Below are 14,894 nucleotides of genomic sequence, written 5' to 3'. Positions count from 1 at the left end.
GATTAGCTACAGTGCCATGGGGCTGTAACAGCTTTACAATGTTGTGCACGATGGACACAGGAACATTAAGATCTCTGGGAATGGAGTAGCCTTGAGATTGTCCTTGCTTTTCCAAAATGTTTGTTCTCAAATCCTCAAGACAACTCTTTTCTCCTCTTTCTTTTGTCCATACTAAGTGTGGTAAACACAAACACAGCACAAAGGTTGAGTCAACCTTTTTCCATTTTAACTGGTTGTAAGAGTGATTTCTCTATTGCCAGCACCTGTGAATTGCTATAGATGAGTTTAATTACAAGTTAAAGGAGAACTCCGGCCAATTTTTAAGTTAATCTTGATCGTTATACCTTTTGTGAGTACTGTCTATAGAAAACAAAACAAACCGGATTGGTGCTTGTAACACGGAGCTGCTACAGCTAATGCCCAGAGCTCCCACTCAGCTAAAACGGCAGTTATGGGGGCATATACATAAAGAGTGTCTTTGTGCCTCTTAACAGACACAAGATGCAATTAAAATGTCTGTCCAACATGAACAGGGCCCTTACATGACAACAAGATGCCTTTAGCAACTTAGCCATTGTTTAAATTCACCTAAATAGTGTTTTAGACGGCTAGCGGTAGTCTTGTGCTGAAGTCCCGTGGGAACTCAGTTGTTGCCGGAAAAAGGTAAATAGCAGTGTGCAGGTGGGAGGAGCGTAGTGAGTGAAGATTGGAGTTGCTCACAAGTGAAGAAGAAATGGTTCGCGTTTGTGCCGTTCCTAATTGTGGCAACAGAATGGGAAAATACAAGAACTTATCTTTTTCCGGCAACAACTGAGTTCCCATGGGACTTCAGTGTGAGACTACCACTAGCCGTCTAAAACACTATTTAGGTGAATTTAAACAATGGCTAAGTTGCTAAACTGTCTATAGACAGTACTCACAAAGGTATAACGATCAAGATTAACATTTTTTTTAAATTGCCCAGAGTTCTCCTTTAAAGGAGCATGACATGCTTGACATACAATTATTTCTCAAGACTTTGAAAAGGTGCCAATAATTTTGTCCAGTCCATTTTTGGAGTTATGTGTTGGTCTGAGATTTGACTTTATTCTGCTTTTTTGTGTTGTTCCAATGCAAAAAAAAAATAGAAATACACATGAGAATTTGTAATTGCCCATGACTGTAGGTTAGATTTTCGGTTGGCATGGCTCAGGAGGTAGAGAGGTTGTGTACTCAAAGGTTCCTGGTCGGGTCCCGGTCAAAGTGTCCTTGAGCAAGACACTGAACTCCTTATAGCTCCGGCTGAGCAGGTTTGCACCTTGCATGGCAGCCTCTGCCATCAGTGTATGAATGTACGTGTAAATGTGTTGTAAAGTGCTTTGAGTGGTTGGTGAGTGGTAAATGCAGTCCATTTACCATTCTGTTTTGTTTTTCAGACTTGCTCTGTTTGCTCATCGAGAAGATGGCCCTGGCATTCCAGCTGAGATCAAACTGTTTGACATCTTCTCTCAGCAAGTGGCCACCGTCATTCAAGTAGGCTACGTTAGGTTAACCTGGTCTGTAAGACTAATTAAGTGCTTGTACACATAAAAAAGCTGTTTAAAGTCCCATTCAGGCAGGATTTATTTCTCTAGGTGAGCTTAAGTGATTTTAATGTGACATAAGGACGTAAGCTGACATTTTAATACCATCAGAAGTGCATATCTGTTTTACAGTATCTCACAAAAGTGAGTACACCCCTCACATTTTTGTAAATATTTGATTACATCTTTTCATCTGACAACAGTGAAGAAATGAAACTTTACTACAATGTAAAGTAGTGAGTGTATAAGCTTGTATAACAGTGTAAATTTGCTGTTCCTTCAAAATAACACATCACACAGCCATTAATGTCTAAACCACTGGCAACAAAAGTGAGTACTAGTGTTGTAGTACTCAATGTCCGCTCTCTTGCCAACAAAATGGACGAACTGCTGCTCCTCAACAGAATTAATTTGGACTTCTGTAGATCTGCTGCCCTCTGTTTCACCGAATCCTGGCTCACCGAGCACATCCCAGACAGCGCACTTCACCTACCGGGATTTAATCTCATGGGAAAAACACGGGGAGACGGACTCTGTTTCTATATAAACGAAGGTTGGTGCACAGATGTCAGTGTTGGAAAAATCATGCAGGCCTCACCTAGAGACATTATAAACTGTAAACCTTTTTATTCACTGCAGGAGTTTTCCTCGTTTGTTGTGGTCGCTGTTTACATTCCACCTCAGGCCTGTGTTAGTGAGGCGTTACTACACCTGGCCGACCAGATAACTAACGTGGAGAAAAAACATCCAGACTCCCTGCTCGTAGTTCTTGGGGACTTTAACACAGCAAACCTCAGTCATGAACTTCCAAAGTACAGACAGCATATTAAGTGTCCCACCAGGGACACTAACACACTGGACCACCGCTACACAACATTAAAGGACGCCTATCGCTCTGTTCCCCTTTCAGCCTTAGGACTCTCTGATCACTGTCTGGTTCATCTTCTCCCGACACACAGGCAAAGACTGAAATCTGCTAAACCTGTTGTAAAGACTGTGAAAAGATGGACCAACGAGTCAAAGCTGGAGTTACAGGCCTGCTTTGACTGCACTGACTGGAGTGTTTTTGAGGCTGCAGCCACTGACCTGGACGAACTAACTGACACTGTGACATCTTACATCAGTTTTTGTGAGGACATGTGTGTGCCGACTAAAACCTTCCGCACATACAACAACCAAAAACCCTGGTTCACAGCGAAACTAAGGCAGCTTCGTCAGACCAAGCAGGAGGCCTTCAGAAGTGAGGACAGAGTCTTGTACAACCAGGCCAGGAACACGCTGACTAAAGAGGTCAAAGCTGCAAAGAGGCGCTACGCTGAAAAGCTAAATAACAGCTTTGCAGCCAACGACCCTGCGTCAGTGTGGAGAAGCCTACGGACACTCACAAACTACAAGAGACCATCCCCCAACACTGCTGGTACTCAACGACTGGCTGACGAGCTGAATGGTTTCTACTGTAGGTTTGAAAACCCCAGAGTCACACCTCTCCCTCGCTCCAACGCCATCTTCAAACGGTCACCTTCCCCCTCTCTCTGACCTCTCACCTGCACTCAAGATCTGTGAAGAGGACGTGAGCCACCTCTTCCAAAGGCAGAAGATCAGGAAGGCTCCTGGACCTGACGGTGTCTCACCATCGTGCCTGAAAATCTGTGCGGACCAGTTGGCCTCCATCTTCACTCAGATCTTCAACAAATCACTGGAGCTGTGTGAAGTTCCCTCCTGCTTCAAACGCTCCACAGTCATCCCGGTCCCAAAAAAACCCTCCATCTCTGGACTAAATGACTACAGGCCCGTCGTCCTGACATCTGTAGTCATGAAGTCCTTTGAAAGACTGGTTTTGGCCCACCTGAAGGACATTACTGGCCCCTTGCTTGCAGTTGCCTACAGGGCTAACAGGTCAGTGGATGATGCTGTCAACTTGGGTCTGCATTACATCCTGCAACACCTCGACTCTCCAGGGACATATGCAAGGATCCTGTTCATGGACTTCAGCTCGGCGTTCAACACCGTCATCCCGGACATCCTCAGCACCAAACTCACCCAGCTCACTGTGCCAGCCTCCACCTGTCAGTGGATCACAGACTTCCTGACTGACAGGAGTTAGCAGGTGAGGCTGGGGAACATCACATCCAGCACCCAGACTATTAGCACTGGCGCCCCCTAGGGGTGTGTGCTCTCCCCACTGCTCTTCTCCCTCTACACCAACGACTGCACCTCAGGAGACCCATCTGTCAAACTCCTGAAGTTCGCTGACGACACGGTCATCATGACGGACATCGGCCTCATCCGGGACAGTGATGAGTCGGCCTACAGACGGGAGGTTGATCAGCTGACTCTCTGGTGCGGTCAGAACAACCTGGAGCTTAACACGCTCAAAACTGTGGAGATGATAGTGGACTTCAGGAGGAGCCCCCCTACTCTGCCCCCCATCACCATACTCAACAGCCCTGTGTCTGCTGTGGAATCCTTCAGGTTTCTGGGTTCCACTATTTCCCAGGACCTGAAGTGGGAGCTAACACTATCATCAAGAAGGCCCAGCAGAGGATGTACTTCCTGCATCAGCTCAGGAAGCTCAACCTGCCTAAGGAGCTGCTGATCCACTTCTACACAGCCATCATTCAGTCTGTTCTCTGCACCTCCATCACTGTCTGGTTTGGATCTGCCACCAAAAAGGACAGAGACAGACTACAACGGAGAGTCAGGACTGCAGAAAAAAATAATCAGTGCCAACCTGCCCTCCATTCAGAGTCAGAGTCAGAAAACGGGCAGGAAACATCACTGCAGATCCATCTCACCCCGGACACAACCTGTTCCACCTCCTCCCCTCTGGTAGGCGCTACAGAGCACTGTACGCCAAAACCAACAGACTCAAGAACAATTTCTTCCCACAAGCCATCACTCTGATGAACAGCTGATTTCTGACTCTGTGTCAGGAACAATTCCTGTGAAATAACCCAGTCGACCAAAGAAGTCGAGTGCACGTGCTCAGCATCATATCCAGAGATTGTCTTTGGGAAATAGACGTACGAGTGCTGCCAGCATTGCTGCAGAGGGGTGGGGGGTCAGCCTGTCAGGGCTCAGACCACATGCCACACACTGCATCAAATTAGTCTGCATGGCGTCGTCCGGGAAGGATGCACAAAAAAGGACCGTAAACAGTTGGCTGAAGACAAGCAGACTAAGGACATGGATTAGTTGAACCATGTCCTATGGTCTAATCAGACCAAGATAAAACTTATTTGGTTCAAAGGGTGTCAGATGGTGAACTATACTTCATTGAGGGAACCATGAATGCCAACATGTACTGTGACATACTGAAGCAGAGCGTGATCCCCTCCCTTCAGAGACTGGGCCGCAGGGCTGTATTCCAACATGATGATGACCCCAAACACACCTCCAAGACGACCACTGCCTTGCTAAAGAAGCGGAGGGTAAAGGTGATGGACTGGCCGAGCATGTCTCCAGACCTAAACCCTATTGAGCATTTGTGGGGCATCCTCGAACGGAAGGTGGAGGAGCGCAAGGTCTCTAACATCCACCTGCTCCACGATGTCGTCATGGAGGAGTGGAAGAGGACTCCAGTCTGTGAAGCTCTGAACTCCATGCCCAAGAGGGTTAAGGCAGTGCTGGCAAATAATGGTGGCCATACAAAATATTGACACTTTGGGCCCTATTCAGACATTTTCACTTAGGGGTGTACTCACTTTGATTTGCCAGCAGTTTAGACATTAATGGCTGTGTGATGTGTTATTTTGACGGGACAGCAAATTCACAGTTGTACAGTCCCCTCCAAAAGTATTGGAATGGTAAGGCAAATTCCTTTGTTTTTGTTGTTCACTGAAGACATTTGGGTTTAAGATCAAAAGATGAGTATGAGACGAGTTCAGAATTTCAGCTTTTATTTCCTAGTGTACACTCACTACTTTACATTGTAGTAAAGTGTCATTTATTTTCAGTGTTGTCACATGAATGCAGCCTTTACTTTCACTTTTTTGTGACATCACAAGAAAACACGCTTCATAATGTTCGCCTAGCAGCTAGTTATGCACGCCCTCAAAAACACCGGTGGAAAAACACTGAGCTGCAGCATACAGTGACAAGACGTCCGCCTGCTGCCTCTCCTCTTCCTTCCAAACATTTGCTACCCTCTAGGCAGTCAATGGATGTTGTTACCGTGATGTAGAGACCAAGCTCAGTAAAACAGATGCACCTAGCTTGCTTGGCTAGTAATCCCAGTCATTTTAACTGGGATGTTAATTTTGTCCAGCGAAAAAACAGGCTTAAAACAAAATCTACTAAACAGAGAAAATTAACAGCCAACTCCTAATAGGCTTTTTCAACGCCGCTGGTTAAGTTTACACAGGGCTGTGGGTACGAGTCACTCTAGCTTGATTGACAGGTTGCCATGGTAACGAATTGTAAATCACAGATAGTCCCGTCCTGAAGCATACTCTGCTTTGGTCTATTTTTGGTCTGTTGTATAAGACATGAAATTAGCGATTGAGACCATAAACTAATTATTAAAGTGTTTACTGAGGTAATAAATCAGGTGAGCAGTAGGGTCACTGTTAGATTTCCAGAGATGCGTCACTCAAAAGCCAAAACGGAGCGTTCAGCACACAGGGTGAAAAGAGGAGCTGCAGCAACGTGCAGTATGACAAAAAATATGGTGTTTTTTAAAAATGAAACCAGGTAAACCTGTTCTGGTGCAACCCCTAAATAAAATGATGAACCTGAAAATGAGTATTATATGACCACTTTAATAGATTATATTTATCAATTGAGAAAAAAACAAAAACGTTTTACATGCAGATAGATTTTACATGAACATCTGTCTTCCTAGGATAACAGTGTAATTGTTTCTCATTTAATTAATGTTTAAATCAATGATGATAGACGATGTCATGAAATCTCGTGTTCTAAAATAGAATTAATGGATTTTTACTTTAATTCATGTCATCTGCTTACAGTTCTATAATCCATAAATCCCAAACAAATGTCGACTGACCATGCTGATGTTTTCATTCTGATATTCCTCCTTCAGTCTCGACAGGACATGCCATCAGAGGACGTGGTCTCTCTTCAGGTCTCTCTCATTAATTTGGCAATGAAATGCTACCCTGAACGTGTTGACTATGTAGATAAGGTCCTGGAGGGCACTGTGGAGATATTCAACAAGCTCAACTTGGAACAGTAAGTCCTGACGCACTGAGATTTACTTAATCGGTATGTTTGGTCTGTGCTGACTGATGTGCTAGGAATTTTGCATAAAATAAATAAAAGAAGATAAAATTCATAAAAACAAGTAATAACTTACAGTAAGTAAAAGACAGAAATCAAAAAGAAATACAGTACTTGTTCACACAGTGGAAATAACAGAAAAGGGGAGAGGAGGAAGAGCTCTTGGAGCAGCTGGAGGCTGTTGTTTGAGTTAAGAAGATAGCAATGATCAGAAACCTGGATACCATTATACTCATGTTGCATTGTTACTTTAGGTAAACCTATATCACATCGCAAATATGCTCACAGACAACAGGTATAGTAATTGGCATTTAAATATACTCTTTGCCTAACTTGCATTCACACTTATGTCACACTTTGACCATTTCCATTCTTTCCCCCCTGTAGCATAGCAACCAGCAGTGCAGTGTCAAAGGAACTTACCCGACTGTTGAAGATCCCAGTGGATACCTACAACAACATCCTGACAGTGCTGCAGCTCAAGCACTTTCCACCACTCTTCGAGTACTTTGACTATGAGTCACGCAAGAGCATGAGCTGCTATGTTCTGAGCAACACACTGGACTACAACACCACTATTGTGGCACAGGAACAGGTGGAATACCTAGCTAGCACTTTAAAACAAGGATGTCAACATGGGTCAGAATTCATCACATTCTGACCCTTAAGGGATTCCCTCCCCACCTAAAGACACATATCTTCTTCAAAAATGAAACAGTATGGTTTGTCCACAGCTTACCAGAATTACTTACTTACTAGAATTAATTTAATTATAAATGGCCTCATTTTAATATTTATATATTTTAGACCAAAAATACTGAAATTGCGGATAACCTCATTTGTAATCTTTCTGATAATCAAAGAACCATATTGTTTATTTTTGAAGCAGATCAATATAATTGTCTTTAGGTGGGGTGGGGCTCCTCCTCCTGAAAGGTTGGCCATAAAAATGTACACAGAATGCATCAGTGGGTCTATTAAATTGTATTTACTTCCCTCCCTGGTTTCTCTAGGTGGATGCCATCTTGAACTTGGTATCCACACTGATTCAGGACCAGCCAGACCAACCAGCTGATGATCCTGACCCAGAGGATTTTGCGGAGGAGCAGAGCCTTGTGGGTCGTTTTATCCATCTGCTCCACTCTGAAGATCCTGATCAACAGTACCTTGTGAGTCCTTCCTTTGACATTAAAGGAGCATACCAGTGATTTAGCACATTAATCTCATGCACTAAATATACTTCATGCTATCCTGTTACTGCTGTACATGCATTTATTGCCAATTATTTTGGAAAATATGCTGTAGTGCCTCCTTTTTTAAAGTAATTTTTCCACCTTAGCCAGACTTGATGTGTACTGTGATGGATTACACCCTGTTCATTGATTTATCGATCGTGCGGAAATTAATGATAATCAGTGGCTGCCTTGAAAGTTCATTGAAGTTAACATTCTGATTTCTGGTCAGATTCTGAACACAGCCCGGAAGCACTTTGGTGCGGGTGGAAACCAAAGGATTCGCTACACACTTCCTCCTCTGGTGTTCGCAGCTTACCAGCTGGCCTTCAGATATAAGGAAAACTCCTCATTGGTCTGCAAACATCCTTTTTCACTAGATCTCACATGCTGTATTTCAAGTGTGTGTCTATAATATTATGAAATGATCCCAATATGTCTCCCATCAGGATGACAAGTGGGAAAAGAAGTGCCAGAAGATCTTTTCTTTCGCCCACCAGACCATCAGTGCACTTATCAAGGCTGAACTTGCTGAGCTGCCTCTTCGACTGTTCCTACAGGGTGCACTGGCTGCAGGCGAGATTGGCTTTGAGAATCACGAGACAGTAGCTTATGAGTTCATGTCACAGGTAGAATGTTCAATAAAACAGTCTGTTGTCAGTTTGAATCTCTTCACATTCAGTCTACACAGGCTACATAGTAAAAGCAGCATGTCTCTGGGTCAGACCAAATTAGGCCCCATCCACACTACTGTGTTTTGGTTTTAAAACGGAGACCTTTTGCTATGTTTGCACCTCCCATCCAGACTAAAACAGTAAAAATTAAGACCTAAAACGGAGATGTTTGGAAACGCTAGCCGCTGAGTGTTTTAGTGAAAATGGGCAAAAACAGAGGACGGTGACGCAGATGCTCACGTTTGGCTCTCTGATTGGGTCTTATAAGTCATGCAAAACAGAAACACGATGCTACTGACAAAGTTTTTGTAATGTAAAAAGAAAAAAACTTTCAATAAATGTTTTTAAAGTGCGTGAATAAATCCAAAATTGTAACCCTAACCCTGGGGCGTCAGTGTGCATGTGTAGGCGCAGCTTGTATGTGTGCAGTGGAGCCCCAGCTTCACTGGTGTTGTGCCGAGTTGTCCACACCTCGCAGGACTTTAAGATAATTTATCACCGTTGATGAACCACACAAAGAATATAAAATTGTTTTTTAAACAGCTAGCTACTTGAAATAGACCTGGGAGGAACCGCGAGGTGCGTGCAGCTGTCGGCAGCACGGAATGCACGTAAAACTCTGCACAAGACCGGTGAATGGCAGGAGGGAGGGAGAGAAAAGCGTCAGTTTAGCTGGAAATTTACAGTGTAAGTTGAATGAATAGAGACTGCAACTCTGCAGCTTCTCAAGATTAAAGCGGAGCTAAAGTGGATGATTCTGATTTGACTTAGTCTGGGACAGCCCTAGTAACTACGGAAGAGAAAGACCATCTGCATCATTTTTACAGCGGCACGCACATGCCCGGTGTTTTTCAGTCGTTTGAGTATAGATGGAGATCAACTCTAAAACGTGGACGGAGATCGTATTGGTTTTAATTTTCCTTTTTTAAACTAAAACGGAGTAGTGTAAATGGGGCCTTAGCCAAAATACAGGTGTGAAAGGGACCCAAGTTAAGATAAGAAACTACCGGTGCTGTTGCTCTAGAATACCCTCAGAACCACATTATATGCAGTAGAAAGTAACTGATATAAGGGAAACCTCAAACATACATTTGGGCCTTTTGCATCTTGGAAATAATCTGTAAGCCACAACCCATAGTGGGGAGGACATGCCATAAATCTAAGGCAGTGAATTGGCTTTTCTGCAGCTACAGTGGCAGTCAACTGAGCTTCAGTTAAATGAAAAGGATGACTTGTATGAAAAGTCCTCTTTGGTCATGGAAAATCCAATAAGGTATTCAGGTTCCAAGTGGACTTAAACTCTGGTCTGTTATTTAAACATTCTGTGGTATTAATTAATTAATTAATTAATTTAATTAAATTAATGCTACTTCAGCTCGTAGAAAAGCAGCACAATATTGCTGCAGTCAGAGTAACCTGACTGCAGCAATATTTAAAAATAGGTGACTACTCAAGGTCAGAAAATTCCAGAGCTGAGAACTGTGGTGATTTCTTTCATTGATTTATTTATTTATTTTTTTTTTTTCAGCGAAACCTCTAGCAATCATCTTTTCACATTCTTTGTCTCAATCATATTCTTCTCACTCCCTCCTTGTCCACTATCTTTCCTTCTTTTGTCTTGCTTCTCAATGCATCACCAGGCCTTCTCTCTGTATGAGGATGAAATCAGCGACTCCAAAGCCCAATTGGCAGCCATCACACTGATCATTGGTACCTTTGAACGAATGCGATGTTTCAGCGAGGAGAACCACGAGCCACTGAGAACTCAGTGTGCACTGGCTGCCTCCAAGCTGCTGAAAAAACCTGACCAGTGCCGAGCCGTCAGTATCTGTGCCCATCTCTTTTGGTCCGGTCGTAGCACCGACAAAAATGGTGAAGAGGTGTGTTGGAGGTGTTTTGTTTTTTTGTGGGTTTTTTGTGCACTTTTTCAAACATTCTAAATCAGAAAAGAACTAAATGTTCTGTGCTGTGAGTAAATGGCTCCAGTATACTTACTTTGATGCATCTTTAGATCCGCGATGGTAAGCGTGTGATGGAGTGTCTAAAGAAAGCCCTGAAGATTGCCCACCAGTGCATGGACCCATCGCTGCAAGTCCAGCTTTTCATTGAAATCCTCAACAGATACGTCTGCTTCTATGAGAGGGAAAACGATGCGGTAGGAAACTACAAATATCAGATTTCCAAAATGTTAAGACTGTTAAGACTAAAGCTGATGGTACACGGGAAAACGTTTTAAGCAATGTTGCTGGGCATTGTTGCTGGTGGCAAGTCCAACTATGTTTTGAACGGATAGCGGCGGGGCGTGGTGGGGGAAGGTGATTATGGTAGTAATCTTACTCGTTACCATTGACGGCAACATTGCCCAGCACAATTGTTCTAAAAGTTGCTCCATGTATCATCAGCTTAAGAGTTTCAAGCTGCGCTGTCAGTTTGTTAACGTGTAACCAGGTTACTCTCGTTACTGCAGTTATCTGGTTTCTGTAATTGGAGTAGGGAAAACCTTGAGGGGCTGATATCTTGGCCATGTGTAGGGGATGTGTAGGGCCAGTTGTAACAACAATTCCATCAATTAAAGATAAGATAGGAGTCATGAAATCATTTCAGTATTTACCAACTTCCTTATGATCACGTATTGTGGTTGTCAAGGTTGTAGATTCTGAAAATATAGAGAGAAGCTGATTTTGAGGTAAGAAAGTAAATTTTTTTGTTTTGTATATATACCATAGCAAATACTATTGTATAACTTTAATTAGAATATAGCTTCTTAGGCAACATGTCATGCATTTTGTTAGACCTAAAGATGTGCAAAGATTTTCTTTAATAAGGTACATTGTTGTAGTGTATATTAAGTAAACTGATAAGTTTGTTCTATCGGAAAAATTCACATACACACACAAGCATGACAATCAGATACGTTACCATATACGTTTTAGCCAGTGCCAAAGGAAAATCTCCAGTGGCATGAAAAAAAAATAGCATTTCAAATCCTCAATCTGTGTGGACATTACTTCTAGACAGCCAGCGGAGCATTCAAACTGGATCACTTGTGTGCAGTGCTTGAAGTGGACAGGTACTCATCGGTACACAGTACTACATTTTACTCTTTGGCATACCAGAACTTTTTCTTGCGTGCACCAGCACTTCTCACAAGCTGCCGCTACTCTTCCCTGCCCTCTCCATATCGGGTTCTCTGGGCGCTATGTGATGCTCACCTGTCCCAGTTCTCCTCTGCTAATCTCTGTCGGCGGAGACAGACGAGTGAGAAGCTCGGGTGCCTTTCATGCTGCCGTGTGCGTAAAGTAGCTTGCCAATGTCATTTTCCGTGAACCGATCTCAGCTGGGATGGGGCGGTTGTTGCGCTACATCAAACCTTTTCAACATGTTGTTCTGCATGAATGGTTAGGATTATTGAAAAGTTTGCGCTTGCTCCACCGTGTGGGGCATTTTTCTTGCACAATAATATAATGAATAAAAATGGAATGGAATTAATATTACCGTAGTGGTTAGCCATATAGTAGCCTATTCTGTGATCTGAAATTATAGTAAATCCACTAACATTAACCCTGATCAAAGCTTAACCACATCGGTGTAATATCAGAAAACAGTTTTATTTGTGAAACAGAATTTTAATTAATAAGCTGTTTAAATGTTACAAATACTGTATAGACTAAGCAGACTATCCAAATAAAATGTAACCTGTAAATGTAATCAAATGGCCAGAAATAACAAGAAAATGCATAGTTTTTGGTCATAAGGTAACTCATTGCCTTTACTTTACGTGTACCCATCATGCTTACTGTCGTACGTGGTCACCCCCCAAAGGGTCCCCCAGGGGTCAGTCCTTCCCATTTCTCCTAGGATTGAAAATAAGGTGTTCCTCCTCACCCACCAGTGCATCTATGGAAATGGAAATTAAAAAATCATTATTTTTTAAATTATTATTATTTCAAATGATTGCGTGTTACCACCACCAGCTAATATTTCTGAGGATCTATCAACAGAAATGCAATATAAGATCCATAACAACTTTTCAGTGGTATATAAAGACCTTACATAATAAACCATTATGTTTTTATTACCTTAGAATGAGACATTTATATCTACATAACCTCGGGCACCCCCTTCCATGGAGGTCGCCACGTTGCGTCGTCATGTTTCTACATTAGCTGAAATCAGACAAACAGCGCTACAGAACGTGTTTCATCACTACAGTCTTCTTGTTGTACTTCTGGTAGAATTCAGGCAGTGCAGACACTCATCACTATGTTGAATACGTACGTTAGAAGAAGAAGAAGTAGTAGTAGTAATAATATACATCAAGGGTCTGGAAATAAGTTTTGAATTGGAGAAATATTTTCAACCATTACCTTGCATTGGCATGTAGTTCGGTTAGCTCAGTCGGTAAGGCGCAGGACTTGCAACCCAAGGGATGAGGGTTTGAAAAAAAGTTGTCCCATCTTGGGAATCACGTTTTCTGACTGCTCTTTCAGAGGTGTGTCAAGTAGGCTACAGACTCTTTTTGTGTCGTTCAGAATTTTTCAAAGTAAAAGCTCAGTTCAACTTCAAATAGAAGATTAGAGAACAAGCTTTCTTGTGCTTTTATTTTGTAGGCAAACCACTAAAGAGGAAGTGATTATGTGAGTAACTGTTGCTGTCATGACTAAGATGTATTTTTAAGCAAAGCTATCAAAGTATTTATTTATATTTTTTGCTGCTATCAAAGCACCATAATCTGGCAGCAGGCCAGATATTATTGTTGCCAGGCAGTTTTGGCGAGGGTCCATAATCACACAGAGAATTAATGTCCCATGTCAATGTTGGTATAAACTTTATTTAAGACAGTGTTTCACCCTCTTGGCTTACATTTTCCATGTTATCTGTTAGTGGCCAAGTCACAATAACATTTGGTTTTACTGAATAACTAAGTACATATAATTTATTAAATATACCTAAAGAAACATAATTTCTTGACTGGCCACTCTGCTGTCTCAGAAGAGACACCTTTTGTGCTGAGTCGGACACCATAGCTGTCCTACGCTCTTTGAATAGGTAGGGGGCAGTGGTAGACTGGATAGAGTATTGCAATTCGCAACCCTCTCCACTAGATGCCACTAAATCTTACACACTGAACCTTTAACTACAGAGCGACGCAGACACCAACAAACGTGTAAATGCTCATAACGGCGTGGCGACAGCATAGTACTCGATGCATAAGTATTTATCATCCTTAATTTATTAATAACTTCCAGAAACATTGCATATATGGGCTCTACGCTAAACATTTTGCCAAGTAGCACATGTGCTTCTAAAAAAAAAAAAAATTAAAAAATATTGAAACTGATGTTTTGAAAATTTGACACATTGAAAAGCTTTTCAATTCTATTGCTTCTGTAGATTTTGAACCAGGGATGGATACACAATACACCAGCAGCACCCACAGAACCCACACCAAACCTAATAAAAAAGACTACTGAACAATATTTATAACAAGAATTTAGTAAAACAGATGTAAATTAAAGCTGCAAGCAGCGTTGGGCGGGCCCTCGCACTTGTAAGCACGTCCGCGTGTGAGCCGGCCGAGTTGCATATTCTGGAGCTCTGCCGGTGCGGCTGTGAATTTGCTACGCGGTTATGACGCTGCATGAATGTGCTATATGTCACTTCCTGTGTCTCCTATGTGGAGCTACATAGCACTTGCCGCTATGAATATAAATCGGTATTGACGTGTAGATGTCTGCAGGGTGGGAGAGTGATCAAGCACGTAAAGTTTGTTTCAGATGTGAGCATGTACACTGAACAATAATGTACCCAAACAATAAAATAAATTCCTTTTATATTTCCCTGCCTTGTTGTTTATGTGTACATACAGAGGAAGAATGTGAGAACAGCACACATTTCATCGTTACTGTGTGTTAGAGCATGGGAGAACAGTGGATACTTTTAATACAGCCCACACCCCTAATACTGTGTAACTATAACAAGTAGAGAACAGAAGAAAAAGATGTTCTTTCTTTACAACTGTCTGCATAGCTTATTCATATTGTGTAATGAATGAAAATAAATAGGCCTACTAGGCTCCTCTCTACTTTGACATTTAAGATTAGCTTGTTTGATCCACCTTCATACACATGTGACATTACTGTACAACTTGAGAAAGGTGAGTTGTTTTCTGCTCCAGCCTGCCT

The 14,894-nt window shown here is 42.4% G+C and overlaps 1 protein-coding gene across 1 annotated transcript; it reads left to right on the top strand.

Annotated features, from left to right (window-relative positions):
• Positions 1–1,403: 1,403 nt before the first annotated feature.
• vps35 (VPS35 retromer complex component) lies at positions 1,404–10,589 on the top strand (the record flags this gene model as incomplete). Its single annotated transcript, XM_046041983.1, is given in 7 exon segments — positions 1,404–1,512; positions 6,607–6,755; positions 7,191–7,398; positions 7,817–7,972; positions 8,268–8,390; positions 8,485–8,664; positions 10,350–10,589. Coding segments are annotated over 6 exon segments (1,044 nt in total), but the record flags the coding sequence as incomplete, so codon positions are not given.
• Positions 10,590–14,894: the final 4,305 nt, after the last annotated feature.

The sequence above is a fragment of the Micropterus dolomieu genome, unplaced genomic scaffold (assembly GCF_021292245.1).
Source record: "Micropterus dolomieu isolate WLL.071019.BEF.003 ecotype Adirondacks unplaced genomic scaffold, ASM2129224v1 contig_9758, whole genome shotgun sequence".
NCBI lineage: Eukaryota > Metazoa > Chordata > Actinopteri > Centrarchiformes > Centrarchidae > Micropterus > Micropterus dolomieu.
The sequence above is the reverse complement of the archived record's forward strand: the minus strand, read 5'-3'. Positions and strand labels throughout refer to the sequence as shown.